The sequence below is a fragment of the Callorhinchus milii genome, unplaced genomic scaffold, assembly GCF_018977255.1.
Source record: "Callorhinchus milii isolate IMCB2004 unplaced genomic scaffold, IMCB_Cmil_1.0 Scaffold24, whole genome shotgun sequence".
NCBI classification, from domain to species: domain Eukaryota; kingdom Metazoa; phylum Chordata; class Chondrichthyes; order Chimaeriformes; family Callorhinchidae; genus Callorhinchus; species Callorhinchus milii.
In genome coordinates this window covers 8,436,536-8,452,046 of record NW_024704765.1, presented here as the reverse complement: position 1 = coordinate 8,452,046, position 15,511 = coordinate 8,436,536, and the positions used below count along the sequence as shown (strand labels likewise).

The 15,511-nt window shown below is 41.0% G+C and overlaps 2 protein-coding genes across 3 annotated transcripts in view; one reads left to right on the top strand and one right to left on the bottom strand.

Moving 5' to 3' along the window:
- tp73 (tumor protein p73) overlaps positions 1 to 405 on the bottom strand; it is a 45,989-nt gene extending 45,584 nt beyond the window's left edge. The window contains exon 1 of the mRNA XM_042343481.1: positions 334 to 405. The gene's annotated coding sequence lies outside the window, so the exon portion shown is untranslated. The remainder of the gene's footprint in view (positions 1 to 333) is intronic.
- Positions 406 to 642: 237 nt separating this feature from the next.
- On the top strand, positions 643 to 14,996 carry wrap73 (WD repeat containing, antisense to TP73). Of its 2 annotated transcripts, XM_007902089.2 has the most exons (12): positions 643 to 834; positions 2,501 to 2,653; positions 4,543 to 4,659; positions 10,364 to 10,436; positions 10,662 to 10,765; positions 11,284 to 11,370; positions 11,782 to 11,916; positions 12,269 to 12,346; positions 12,612 to 12,717; positions 13,134 to 13,259; positions 13,577 to 13,768; positions 14,016 to 14,996. In XM_007902089.2, exons 1-12 carry the CDS (start codon positions 766 to 768, stop codon positions 14,129 to 14,131), a joined length of 1,356 nt encoding a protein of 451 aa, XP_007900280.1. In that variant the 5' UTR covers positions 643 to 765; the 3' UTR covers positions 14,132 to 14,996. The 2 variants fall into 2 exon arrangements, with proteins under 2 accessions (XP_007900280.1, XP_007900282.1); XM_007902091.2 differs by lacking the exon at positions 12,612 to 12,717 and having other exon boundaries at positions 13,148 to 13,259.
- The last annotated feature ends 515 nt before the right edge of the window (positions 14,997 to 15,511 follow it).

Sequence of the window (15,511 nt, the reverse complement as noted above, 5' to 3'; positions counted from 1 at the left end):
TCCGGCCTGCCCCACGTCCCCCGCCCCGCCCGCCCCACCGTTGGCGGGAGAGCCTTCAGCCACTCTGCCCCCAACCTCTGGAACTCCATCCCCCCCCCCCGATCACTCCGCATCACCCCCTCCTTAGCCTCCTTCAAGACCCTCCTCTTCGACCGTGCCATCGGCCAGCCCCCCCTTCTCCCCCTTCCCTTTTCCCCCCTCCCCCCACCCCCTCCTCCCCTCCCGACGTGAAAGACGCTATACAAACGTCATCCTGTTGTTGTTGTTAATTATCATCACCCACACACAGCTGACAGTTTCACATACATCCTCGCGCGTGTACGCAAACCTTACCCCCGCCCTTTTCTTTTTTTTTTGTCCTTTCCCCCCCTCAGGAATACGCAAACCCCTTCGCTCTTCCTTCGCACTCCGCGCGCTCCGAAGGCGGCAAACGGACTGTGGCTTCCCAGCGTGCACCCGTCCGCCAGCGCCAGTTCCCATTGGCAGCCGGGGCTGTCGGTCAGCGGGAAGGGGGGCGGGGGCGGGCGCGGGGCCGCCCGTCCTTCAACCCGATTGGTGGGACCTGCTGTCAATCGAGGGGCGGCGTAGGCGCGCGGGGGGCGTGGGGGGAAGGGCAGCGCGCGGCTTCCGGCCGGCGGGAGCCCGCCCCCCTAAAACGAGTGACGGTTTAACGGTCGCCGCGCGCGCTCGGAGTTGGTTGGCGGCGCCTTGGGCGGGAGAGGGAGCGAGCGAGAGAGAGAGGGAGGGAAGGAAGGAGGGAAAACGATGAACTTTTCCGAGCCCTTCAAGCAGTCAAGTCAGCTGTGCAGCCTTTCGCCTGACGGCGTATATTTGGTGAGTGGCCTCGCTCCGTGTTGGTTGTGTCTCCGCTTGAGGCCCTGGTTGAGCAGCGGGGCCCCCGGGGGCGGGATTTTTGCTCGGCACCGAGTCAAAAAAAACAAAAAATAATCAAAAGAAACTCGGTAGGAATGGAAGTCACCCCCTCCTCTGTGTGTGTGTGTGTGTGTGTGTGTCTGTCTCTCTCACACAGCTGCTGCTGTCGATGTGGAGGTTAACGATCCCGCTCTGGGCCCCGCGCCGCCGCCTGTTCCTTTACTCCCCTCTCTACAAAGCTGCACCGGTCACTCGAAAGCTTTTTTGGAAAGCCCAATTCGGACGCGAAGTCCCTTCGAGACGTTTTGGCGGTTACACGCGCTGTATCTATCGATCTATCGATCTATCCATCCATCTATCATCTATCTATCGATTATCTATCTATCATCTATCGATTATCTATCTATCGATTATCTATCTATCGATTATCTATCGATCGATCGGATGGCCCATTTATTCCTCACAACTCCTGTCACTTTTGTAGCTGTCGGTGGGGCAGTTGCTGAAAAAAATCCTCTGCTGTGTTTGCCTACAAAATACATACACAGTCCCCGGTGAACTTTACAGAGAATCCCTTGAAGGGCGCGGAGACATCCTCTTCGGGGGTGGGGGTGGTGGGGGGGGAAGGCGCTGCCTCAAATGGAAGGATTATTACTTATTACTATTTAATTGTCAGCTTTGATGGTATTCTTGGCCTCTGGGGCACCAGCCCTGGTGCCAGGGACTCAACGCTCACCGTGTGTTGTTTCCATTGCAGGTCCTGTCAAAGCTATTTAGGTATTTTCTCCATTGCTTGCTTGCTGTCCAGCCCTGTTTGCAGGTAGTGTTCTGTGATGCTGTCCTTCCTGAAGTGCCACACTAGTATTGTATGTGTGTGGAAGATCCGACGACACTTGGAAAAGGGAGGGAAGTTTCTCCTGGTGCCCTGTCGACAACCCTCCAGATAAATTGGTTGTTCGCCAGTGGGGGGGGACTGCGTGCAAATTAGCCGCTGTATTAATCTATAAATACACAGTCACTTCACTTGACAGCAATTGCATGTGAAGTGGTTTGAGATATTTTGATATTACAGGTGCTTTATCTAATGCAAGGATCATGTGTCTGTCGGCCTGTTTTATTTACTTGGCAGTGCCTCTCGAGCGGAAGATTTTGGGTCCGGGTCGCACATTAAGATTGAGCTCGTAGTCTAGGCTGACGCTCACTTCGGTGAATTGTTTAAGGTGCCGTCATTAGGATGGGATGTTAAACTGAGGTCCTATCCGATTGTTCAGGAAGATGTTACTATTTGAAAAGAGAAGGAAGTCTTCTCTTGGTTTACTGGCTAACGGTCACTCAGATTTTTAAAAAAATGGCCATTCACTTCATGGCTGTTTGCGGAACTTTGCTAAATAACAAGAGGAATGTAAAATTGATGATTATCATCCAAATGGAAAAACAGGGAAATTAAAAAAAAAGTTTTTACATGGAGGGTTGTTAAACTACATGGCCTTTTGATTTAGTTCTATGTCGGGAATAGCTTTGAATATTCAAGTCACCCAGAAATGGGCAAATTTGAGTATAAAGCTGAGAGGATAAATATTTTTAAAAGTTTTTGATGCTTAATGTATTTTTTCATTTTGTATTACAGGCCACGTGTGTTCAGTACCGACTGGTAATCCGAGATGTGCATACATTGCAGGTCCTCCAATTATACACATGCCTGGACCAGGTTCAGTACATTGAATGGTCCGCAGACTCTCTTTTCATCTTGTGTGCCATGTATAAGCGTGGACTTGTACAGGTAATGTGTGTGTGTTTTAAAGTGCCAGTTGCTTGAATAAAATGCAGCTTAATTTTCAATATTTGTAAAATGATAAAGGACCATTTTAAAAGTTGACAATTTTTAAAGAAGGGGGTGAAGGTTGGAGAGCAAAAACTTGCTTGTTTGCTCTCTGGCGTTGCTTGCACTGTACAGTCTTTCATGATCTCATAAATTCAGGGTCTCATAAATTAAACTGCTTTTGATGTCTGGAAATTGCAATCTGGTTTGCAAATTAAGACAGACAAAATATCTTTCAGTTGACAAGGCAGACTCGTGAACCGCACATCGCATTTTGTAAGATGTTGACTGTTTTGCTTGTCTGTATTCAGCCAACAGGTGGTGTGTGTGCTTAGGGGGGCAGGGGTGGGGAGAGGAAGATATTATTAATGTAGGACGGAGGGGGTACTGTTTAGCTTACCCAAACCTTAATCTGACCTAATCTTTATCCTCCCTGATGAATCAGAGACAACTGAATACCTTTTGTCAAGGTGTTACATAAGTTTTTATAACTTTATTTTGTTACTGATTATTGTCATTGTGCAATGATGATATTAGAGAAACTTGTTTGAAGAATACCTCAGTCTGAGAATAACTTTTTAAAAAAAAATCACTAATGGTTGTCCTGCATTGAGGGCCCTTTTGTTATGAATACAATGTTCACTAAAATTATTCTGCCATTATGATGATATTTGTAAAATGACTAAGCGTGACTTTTAACAGCCTTGCTTGTTCGTTCTCCATTCAGAGGTATTTCCCAGGTATAATGGGTGATCTTAAATTGATTTATGGAACTGTTTTGCTTCCCAAACCTTTTTTTAGTTTTTTGGATTGCTACTTGAAATGTATATTTAAAAATAGTAAGGGGGAACGTGAATATGTACTGTAAATTAGTGAGATCTACTGTCAATAGAATATTCACAGCAAGCCTGCAGAAATTAGAATTTCCAATTTACAGTGTTGGAGTTTTTTGTCACTCTTGATGGCTGTTGGGAATCATAATGATGCAGTGGGAGGAAGCTTTTTATGCTGTGAGTGTTACTAGGGGAAATGAGTGCTGTGATCTTTTCTGCTGAGCCGCCTGGTGTCTCAGTTGCAATAGCCATATAATGCTCTCTCGTACAATTGCCCACTCGTCTTCTCCAAACTTTATCGTGCCATTGTGTGTGTTTACAGGATAGATCTGGTATGTGTTTGTGTATGAGGAACAATGAGTTTTGAAAGACCCTGGAGAGCCTGGCATGTATTGTGTAGTTTGGTACTTGTACTGTAATTATTAGCAGACTGTGTACCACTTTCAAGTACCTGAATGCAGGTCAGAAGGTTGGTCATATGGTTTTAATACGTATGTTGGTTTGTGGAGCATCTTTTGCAAACTCCTACCAAATATGCAAGTTCTGAACAAAGTTGTAAATGCACAATGCTTGGAAAAAGAATACATTTCTTTGCAAATCAATCCATTCTACTAATATTTCAAATATATATTCTGAGCTAAGTTATCCATTTTGCTATTATACTTAATTATTGTATCATTTAAAAAAAAATCTTACTTCGTTATTGACACAAGCCGCCATGTTCATATTAGGTGCCCATTCGCCATAATAACTGTTGGGAAATCTAGTTTTCAAATCTGAATTCTACTGCACGCTATTTATATATTCAGAAAAGCATGCAAGTTAGAATAGCTTTACCTTTGTAGAGGTATCCAGCGCCAGTCTTTCATGGTCCAGTCTGTTGTCTTCTAAATCTCTAATGTTTGAGGTAGTTAGCTTTTCTCGGACTCTTAGCTAGCGTAAGAGGAGCTGCCTGTTTATAGTAGACTGCTTGTGTAGACTGTGTTCATATTTAACTTTTGCTTTTACTAAAAACAGGTTTGGTCCTTAGAGCAACCTGATTGGCACTGTAAGATTGACGAGGGATCTGCTGGGCTGGTGGCCTCGCGCTGGAGCCCAGATGGACGTCACGTCCTCAATACTACAGAGTTCCATGTAAGTGAAGTTACCACCCTTTTACAGTACAGTTCAACTGTTGCTGTCTGTAGCCTGAATTAAATAGGATTCAATGCTTAGCAGTTGTTTAGCTGACATTTGCTATACTGGTATTTCCAGTAGTGTTAGCTGCTGCAGTACTGTCATTAGTCTAGCTTGAGAATTTTACTGCGTTCTAATGTTCGAATACATTTTCAAAAACCTTTAAAGAATGACAATGCACCAATAATTTTATATTGTATCTAAGGTCCACCATTTCCTTGTATTATTGTATGATATTGTATAAGTTTAAAAATTTTAATCAATTTTCACCAACCCTAATTATGAAATACAAAGTACAATAAATCACATGATACTTACTGGTCTTTGCTGTCTGGGAATTGATGATCAATTTCATAAACAATCCTTCCTCCTTCACCCACTCCCAGATAAAATGCTTCTTCTGTTTGCATGTTTTATGAAGAATAGTATACACATAGGTGTGCTTTCCAGAGAGCATTGGGTAGTTCAGATGCTTTCCTGAAATGTGAGCAAGAGGGACAAGTGCTTTGCTCAGAAATGTAATTCCGATGTGCTTCTTTTGCTCCTCCCTATAAACTGAGTTATTATATTGACATAGGCATCTGGAATTAACTAGGTGTTATTTCATTAAAATCTATCAACAAGTATTTGTGGGGAGGTGATTTTAAATTTTACATTGCTTTATAATGCTACTAATCTTTGTGTTTTAAGCTTTTTTTTACAGTTTATGCAGGAGTAAGATAACTATATTCTTCAGAGTGTGTGATGTACAGTAGTTTTATTTCTGACTGACGCTTAAGGGATTTGGGCAGAGTGCCAGAAAAGCAGTCTGTCTCATGACCTTAAGTTGGCTGAAATGCAAACAGGTGCCTTTAGAAAGTCTGCAGTGTAACTGTTTTGTGAAAACATGGCTGCAACGTTCTGACGCGTGGGGTGTGAAATTCTTCCGGCTGGTGTGGTTTGGAGGCGGTCTGTCTGCTTAGTCTGAACTTGCCTTCACCCTCCCACCACCACACGCCCCCCCCCCCCAATCTAGACTGGCTGAAGTGACATTGGCGTCTGTCGGAATAAAGCTCTGTGCTTATTTTACTAGACTTCCACTCAGCTTTGCCAACATGGAAAGTATAGACACAGTTTGCTAATCCATATACCTTGCCTCTTGTAGGACGATTACTCAGCCCTCAGGAAGTTCAGAAATGGTACACACAAGCATTTGCTGAGGGAAAATTTGCAGGTGAACATTTAAGTATTTTCAGTGTAGTTCCTGAACACAGGAAAGCTGTACATTTAATCCATTTTGTGCTTGGAGGGACTGAAATACTAGACAGAATACTTGAGAGAAAATTCAAGATGGCAAGAACCTCTGATCATGAAACAAATTGCATTGAATTCTTCCCTTTTTGTTTAACTTTTGAATAAATCTGATGCACTTAGTTCTCGGATATGCCTGTTGCAGAGGAAGGTGTGATGAATGTGAAGCTTTATCTGCGTGCTTCTATAGTTCAGTTTTCAATTGTGCGTTTGATCTGGGTATGCCATTTCCAAGCCTGATATTTCTGCCAGGAACATTCCTTCCGAATGTGCTAATTAAATTACTTTAATAGTCCCTGTATACTAGCTTCTGGGGAGCAAGCTGGTCCTCATTAAAAAAAATTGTGCGTGTTAACTTGTTCCTATACTGCTTCTTGTGCATCAGAAATAGATGCTCACGTGGGCCATTCTTAGATTTGAAGCAGGTCTACTGATAGTGAGCCCTGTTTTACTGAATTGTAGATTCCACAGTAGAGGATCTCAAATTCTGATAAGACTAACTACTTTTTAATATTAAAAAGTATGAACTATTTTCTGGCCCTCACGAGTTTATGTTTTTTTCCTTTGTTGCAATCTCGTGCGAGCGTTTTGACTGCAGTAATGAGATTTCTCTTGTTGAGAATGATGCAATCAGAGTGGTGATTCATGTCTGTGATCTGTAGACTGTCCCTCTCTGCGCTGGATCTGATAATGAGCATCATACAGAGGTTATTCTCATGGCCTTACATCAGCCAGCTAGAGCCACTTGGTCTGACATCACCCATTTATTTCAGTCAGCACCCTGTTGATAATATGGGCTCCCTTCATTGCACGTGAGTGATCTGACAGACCAACAGCTAGATGTTGGCTAGTGATATTTAGGACTTCGTTTGTGCACCAAAATAAGAGATTTGTATGAAGATTGGAATTCTAGATTTTGTTTCCATTCCTTCTCTTCTTTCCTACACCCCCCCCCTCCCCCCACACTCACGCACACCCATCCTTTCCCCTCGGTTCTTCATGAAAACACCAAGGCAGGATCGTGGAGAAGGACACAATTAAATTATTGTGTTGTGTGGCTACAAAAGTTGGTTAGTGTCGAATATTCTATGCGATGTTAGAACAATATTATGCTGATATTGTTAAATTACATTCAGTGTAATGCTGTGCTCAGCCCAGCTTTGGGAATGGATTTTTCTGAATAGTTTGTTTCTAGCAACCAACACTGATTTGAAAGTGGAAAGAATATCCCAATAAGGGTAAACAAAATCTGTCAAAGATTGATCTTGTTAACTTTTCTGGTAAGCCAACAAGATTCAACTTGTTTTCTTGAGTTGAGAGGGATTGTAGTCAGACCTCAATATAAATAAGGTATATTGCACGGTGGACCAGAAGTGGACCCTTCTAGAGTTGGTGCTGGTTTGATTCATATTGAGTACAGGTGAAGAGGGCTTTCCAGCTTTAGGTAATGTCTGAGCAACACTTTCTGTTTCTGTTGGAAACACTTGCAAGACGATTTGCGTTGACGTGAGCAGCATTCTGACGACCCAGTAGCACTGATCAACAGCCATTTTATAAATCTTCCCCCCCCCCCCCCATTATAACGTAGGTTTAAGTTCATCAATTCAAACCACTGTTTGACTGCACAAGGGCCATAACTTGATTTAAGTTGTAAGGTCCTAGTAGATGTGGACAATGGCAGCCCTTAAATAATTTAGTGCTATTCTCTGAAAGAAATGCATTTAATAATAATAATAATAATCCTTGCATTTGATATAGCGCTTTTCACGTCAGGAGGACATCCCAAAGCGCTTCACAGAACACACTGTAAAGTGAATTGACTGTATATTTGTGGGCGAACGCGGCAGCCAATTGCGCACAGCAATGTCCCACAAACAGTCGTAGATTGAAAATGACCAATTTAATTATTGTTTTTGGTTTTTTGGAGGGATTATTATTAGGCTCTGTGTGGAGTAAGGAAACTTGCCCAAGGTTTGGCCCTCTGCCTGGAATTGAACTCAGGTCTCTCACTTGCAAAGCGAGTGCTCTAACCACTGAGCTACAGGGCTCCTGTTTTCATGGGCTGGGCTGAATTGACTTTTTTTTAGTTGAATAATTCTGCGCTGCGCATAGAATTTTTTTCTCCTTGGCAGGGGTTTTGCCTGGGAACTGTTTAATGGCTATCAGAGACACTCTGAGAAAACAATGTATTCATAACTGCTCCATTTCACAATGTCTCTGTTCCATAACTAGTAATGTTGTCACCTTACTCTTCATTTGAGTTTCACCAATTAGAACTGGAGGAGTTTGCTATCTTGGTTTGAATCCTTTATGCTGTGGAATGCGTGCTGAATTATCCTACAAAATCCTGTGTTGACAGACATGGCTATGAAAAGAGCCCCTCTGACCGAGCAGAGTCTGTGTTACAAATTGATGGCTATTTAAGTTGATATTTTTTTCCGTTGTGTTTTGTACAGTGACCATTACCAAACCTGCACCTGTCAGACTTTTTCAGCAGCGCCAGCCAGCCCTGCATTGCAATGAACCGACACCCAGTTAATTCCAGGTGCTTATGCCAATATATAGCTAGGTCTGAAGGGAGAAGCAAAAGAAGTGAATTGAAATTACATTTCTGATTGTTTTTGTTTGGGGAATTAAGAAATGAGAATTTGTACCTGGGAAGGATATTTACCGTAACATAATTCATCTTGCTGATCCAGGATAAAGTTTAGAGTCTAAATACTCTTCACAATTTTTGTGGATGACAGAAAGAACCACCTTATTCTGCCATCAAATGTCATGGGGAATTTGTTGATCTGGTACTGAGCTGTGCCACCGAGTCGCCTATCCTTCTGCTCTTAACCTTTAAAAATCCCTTATGATGGGAATGGTTAAAATCATTATTTGGCTCGTACAGCAGTTGACCTGTGTTTGTGAGCAGTTGACCTGTGTTTGTGAGTGCAGGCAACAGCAGTTGGGACACTTGTACTTCATTCTGGCAGCTGAGCCAGACTGAATGAGATAGGAGGTTCACTATTCATTTTATTATGTTTAATATTCATAAACTTTAAAAGATTTTTTTAATGGCAGAATTGCAAAACACATCCTTATTTACACTAATCCTGAAAGAGTTAAGTTTGCCTCTTCTGCCTTGCCTTATCGAGTTACCCTGTTTGGCGACTCTCAGCAGCTTGACTTCTATTTTAAAAGCATCTGTACAGTGGTAGAATTTAGGATCGTTTTCTCTTGCAAAACAACAGCTGAAAGATGCCTTTTTTACAGCTGGAAACGAAAGGTGTCTCCTATGCTCAGCTGTTCTTTAACAAAAAAACAATTCAGGGTAACATTTTAATGTGGGCCAGCGTTTCTGAGAATCTAAAAGTTTTATTTGTCACCTGACATTTAACAGTCGTGACTCTGAAGATTTATAAACTTATTTTGTTAAGCTGATTGGTTAGTATCTTAATACCATGATTTCTCCAACTTTTCAATTTTCTCTCCTTTGATCTCATACAAAATAAATGAGTGTTACTTGGGTGCACTCTGGGATTTTGAACTCATAGTCCAGGCTGACACTCCAGTGCAGTGCTGGGGGTGGGCTGCATTATCGGAGGCACTGTCCTTCGGTTAAACAGTCATCCAGTCTGCCTGTTCAGCTGGATGTTAATGGTCCATTGCACTGTTTGAAAAGGGAAGAGAGTTTCTTCTGGGATCCTCTTGTATTCTCTCTGCGTAAGGTTATTGATTCACTTCATGGCTGTGGGATATTGTTATGCACATATTTGCGGTCACATTCACCTCCTGATGTGAAAAGCACTATATCAAATGGATTAAGATGAGACTCCAACAGGTAGCACCTTCAGTGCATACAAGTAATATGAAGGCAGAGGAAGCATTCAATGACTTATTATCTTACAGAATATGTTCAATGCTATGTTGTGAAACGCCTATGATTATAGGTAAAAATTATTTTGCAACCATGAACAGTTTTCAAATATTAAATTCATGCCCGTGTATTTCGACTGCGGTATGATTGTGGCTCATAGTGTCAGATGAATAATGTATAGAAATAAGAAATGGTATGCAATTCAAAGTCTTATATTTTGGTGTGAGCAGTGTACATCTTCACATTTATTGCTGTAAATGCGTGTACGTTAATGTATAGAATGTTTATTAACCTGTTGTACAGCTTAATGTTGTGGCCATAATTGCCATTCTTGCCTATGTTTCCTGTAACTTCAGCTGTCAAGAAGGGATTTGTTATTCAATGTAGAAGTGTGGGTTGAAAGCTTGCACAGATTAATTCCTTGGGTCACATTCAGGTCGGAGTTCTGTCCTTGTTCCACATTCAATGCTGCAATGAAATAAATAAACATTATCTCTTTCTTAACAGCTGCGAATCACCGTCTGGTCACTGTGCACCAAATCTGTGTCTTATATCAAATATCCTAAGGTCTGTCAACATGGTAAGTAGATTGACATTCATGTCTTGAAGGTTAATAGTATGTTGTGGAGCTGAGGAACACTTGTAAACCAGTAATATTTTACTTGATTTGTGTCTGAGAAGTTAGACCTGCTAAAAATTGTCATTATTTACTGCCAAAACCTAGCAGGAATTTTCTCTTTAAGATTTACCTAATATGCATGTAAAGACAGCATCTCCTCCATGGTCTTGATGTTTGTGGCTGCAGGGATGGATTTCACGAAGGACGGACACTATATGGCTCTAGCAGAGAGACGAGACTGCAAGGATTACATTAGTATCTTTGTGTGCAGTGAGTGGCAGCTGTTGCGGGTAATGAACTTTTTAAAAAAAAACACCACATTGTTCTAGTTTTAGAGCACTGTGACCCAGTACTTTTTCTGGGACATAATTACACTGTGCACTCTGTTCTGGAGCCCTACCATTAAAACTAGTGCATCAAAACAGATTACACTTAACTATTGATCTCAATGTTGGTGCAGATTTCCTCCTGTGCTTGACTTTGTAACCGTTGCTACTCTTCAGTAAATCATGAGAAACACTTTCAAGAATATTAGAACGAATGAATATTACTTCAAAATTTGGTTATTCTTAGTTGGCTGGAGAAAAACATTTCACTTGAAATGTGGCTCTTAAAATACAATACATTTTACAGTTCTGTTGTACCTTTCATGTTCGGAGAATGATAAAAAAGTGCTTAAAATAGAATGGGTTTCAGAAGCTAGGAGGCTCCCATGATTTCCAGAAATCATCTGAGGAAATTAAATGAAACCATATGAATGCAATTTCGTTGTCAGATGTTTTGTGACTTATCTCATGTGTTTGCTCAGCATTTTGACACTGAGACTCAGGATCTGGCTGGTATTGAGTGGTCACCCAACAGCTGTGTACTGGCGGTCTGGGATTCCTGTTTGGAGGTGAGTGAAAGTCCTGAAACAGAAGCTAGAGTATGAGATGTTCTGAGCTTTTTGAACAAATAACCTGGAGTTCCAGCATATTGTGCATTTAATTGGATGTAGGTTTGTGCCTGGAGGGAGAGGGAAATCCTTGATTCCCGAAGATCTTTGTGTTTGTTACCTCATTTTCAAAAGTTTTAAGCGCTTTGTACTTGTACCTTTTTAAATTTGGGGATTAATTTCACCCACAAAATACATAGTCGATCCACTTTACAATATATTCTGTAGCGTTTTGAAACGTCTGAATGATTATTATTATTATTATTAATGCCATTTCAGTATTCAGTATTCTGTGCTTCCTTCAGTAATGTACCAACTTTGTTTTTTTTTACTCTCCAGCCAGTAATATGTAACCTGTTTTGTTCATTTTAGTACAAAATTCTCTTGTACTCCTTGGATGGACGACTGCTATCTATTTACAGTGCATATGAGTGGTCTCTAGGTGTGAAATCTGTTGCTTGGAGCCCAAGCAGCCAGTTTCTGGCTCTTGGGAGTTACGATGAAAAAGTAAGTTGTGATGCGTCATTCAGAATGATACACAAGTAACAAGATTTTGTCTCTATTGAGGCATTTTTATCTTTTGCTTTTGGAACTGTGCTGTGTGTGTGTGTGGGGGGGGATTCTCTTTCATCTATCTGTACAATCTGAAATTGAGAATTATTCATTTTTATCTGTGTAGCTCTTAAAGCTTGAGTGGTGCCTATCCATTCGTTGTTGCCAGATACCTTAAGAAAATATGGCTTTGTGTCAAGATCAACCTTCCTTAAAAGAAGATGGTTATTTGTTCAAAAATGTTTCAGAAGAATCAATTTATTATTTGGCAAGTTTCATTTTGATTGGTTGATTTTATTTAAATTAGGTACGGATCCTAAACCATGTAACCTGGAAAAAGATTGCAGAATTTGAACATCCCCCAAATATCAGCAACTCCAAAAGTGTAAGTTTGTCCTTGATTAGTGATGTGGTTGGAATTGTTAGTCTTTGATTTGAGGATAGGAAGGTGGCCTAAGAAGGGTGTGCGATTCCATAATGAGAACCCCTGTCTTTCTACTGCAAGATGTAATTAATTACTGATTTTGCACAGTGACTGCTGAATGTTAGGACGGTAGCTCCTGCCTTCTACTGTCTTTATTCAGAGACTGGCTAAAAAAGTAAAATTGGATATCTAAAATTACACAGTTCATGTGTCTCTCTGCATGTAGGTTATTTACAAGGAAGTAGACACCCGACCAACTCTTGGCAATGATGGCTTGTCCCTTCCTCCGATTGGAACTGCAGGATGCTCTTTGTTCAGCTCGCATAGTAAATGTAAGTGAGGAGATGGTAGATAACAGCAGTATTGATTTTACTCTCTTCACTTGCCCAAATTGAGATTACTTGCTTATTGCTGGCAAATGCAGATACTTTTCTTTTCCTTGTCCTGTGACTTGAAAGTGCCTTGATCACTAGTATGTAACTATCCATAGTGGCATGATTAGGATAAATAACTTGCTTTTGTGTGCAGATCATCCTATCACCCACCCCATGGCGCACGATTCTATAGCATTGAGAGCAGGTTTTGACTAAAGCATTAGTGTTGGTCCCATTGACAAAATGTAAAGTCGCCCTGGTCGACAGGACTTTCAGCATCCTAATGCCTACATGATAGAACATCCAGTGTTGTGTTTGTAGGATATATGAGGCTACTATTGGTCAGTCTTCACCTTCTTTATTTCTAACACTAGATGAAATTTGTCAGCCTCCAGTTCAAGTACCTGCAGTGAAGCCTGACCCAGATCGAGCCAATCCCAAATTGGGTGTTGGGTTGTTGGCCTTCAGTCCGGATAACCGCTTCTTAGCAACCAGGAATGGTATGTTAATGTGTCTTTGTGAGCAGGTTGAAGGTTAATTGTTTTGGAATTTGTGTCACAAATCTGTGGTGATAGGTTTTGAGTGATGTGTAAAACCCATGGTGTTAGAGCACCGGTGGTATTTTAGTGTAAGAAGAGGGAATCAATTTTACTTTCCTGAGGGATATCTGCAACAATTTGATGTTCAAAGGCTCCGTATGGGAATTTGGAAAGGAGAATCACTGAGTACTGCCTATCAGTTATGTACTTCATGGAATTATCTTCCCCTTTAACCGTCTTCAAAGTTTCTTATTTCTTTTCCTTTTCTCTTCCACAAGATAACATGCCAAACACAGTATGGATTTGGGATGTGCAGAAGCTGTCACAATTTGTGGTTTTGGAGCAGGTGTCTGCTGTCCGATCCTTCCAGTGGGATCCATGCAGGGCACGACTAGCCATCTGTACTGGCAGCAATAAAGTGTACTTGTGGTCTCCTTCAGGGTGCTTGTCTGTGCAGGTTCCAATAGAAGGTAAGAGGAGCTGGGTGTGGGTGGGTGGGGGCCTGGTTGGTGTGTGTGGGGTTGAGGTAGGAGTGGGGGAGTGTGGGTGGGAGGGGTGGAGTCTGGATCGTGGGAACTCTCCCAGCAGGTCAAAGTTAAGAATTTCTAATTGTTTAGAGTGAAATGGATGCCTGTTTCTTTCTTTTCTTACTTTCTGTGATTTCATAGAAAATGTAAGGGTTGGTTTGTGTGTTCTGAAATCTGAATTTTCTTTTAGGTAGTTTCCAGGTTTTATCGTTATTCTGGCATTTCAACGGGAACTCTCTTGTGCTGCTGAGTAAAGATCAAATGTGTGTGTGCTATTTAGAGACCACAGAAGCAAGCAAACATTGATACATTGAAGAGTGGGTACAAGTGGACCCTAGAGTTTTGCGCTAGGTATGCCTGGTTTATTGTTTGAGCCCAATGTGTGTTGCTCCTGGAAGAGAACAGTGAACAACTACTGACACTCAACTACATTACCTACAGCCGCTTATAGGATGTGACACTGTTTACAGCTTATTATAGCAAAGCTTTGTTAAAATGGCAAAAATTGGGTTTTACAGTCCATTTTATATCACATTTATTTGGCAAAGTTGACAGAGCAATGTTCTACTTCTAACCTCGGAGTCCGCTGGATGCTGATTTTGTTCATGGTCCAAAAAGTGAAACTATTCCGTTCCCCGACATTATCCATTGTTCATTCAGCACAGAACTTACCAAAAATATTACTTAAATTGTATTGTTTTAATTGTATTTAAAAGGTTCATACCACAGGGATTAGTTTGTTCTAAACTTGAATGTACATTTACAACATGGTTGGACCTGATATTGCACTAGGCCCTGTTAATGCTGTAAACATTTTAGTCTACAATGTGTTTGCACAATTGAACAATTTACCTTACTTATACAGGCATATTGACATGTGTGCCTCGCACACATTTGTCAGCTGTGCTTTGGGTGACCAGTAAAAGGAGGCAATAAAGGTGAGCCATATTAAACATTGGTTGCCTTTCCTTATCCAGATTAACGTGTTCATCTGTGTATTTATACACTTGTATAAGACATCTACAGTACATTACTGAAATGTAGCACATACAATCACTGTGTGAATACTGTATAACGTTGGATTAGATTGGGGTCTGTAAATATTTGTAGTTTTACAATTGTAAAGAGATGCTATTTATGAATTTTCAATAAAATTTACAATCAATTATGATTTTGTCCATTTCTGGAGTTATGTGCATGATTGTATAATTTCTAACATTGGTTAAAGTTAGAATTGAAGACTGCTTAACTGGCAGACGAGTTTCAGGGACAATTGAATGGTTCAGATTAAAGCATCGAGATCTGAGTGAGAATTTAGATTGTGCTACCAAGAATGGTAGGACATAAAAGTCCAAAATGGATAGCCAGTGTACCTTTCGATTTGTCACTTAGTGAAAATAAAATTTTTAGATAAGTTCAGCGAAGGAAATGTATCCCCACTTCGTTTTTATTTTGAAATTTCAGTTTAATGGCTTGGAACTTCTTCATACAGGTCACGGGTGAGAATGTTCAAATAATCAGTGGACGATGAGTGTCATCTAACAGACAGTACAAGCCACTAAATTTTGCATCACCAAGATATGACTGATACCAGCCTGCCATGGCAAAGCACGGCTGAATTAACTTAATTTGAACATGTGTAGTTTTGTAAATACTGCTTGTGATTCTGACTTATAGTTTGTCTGA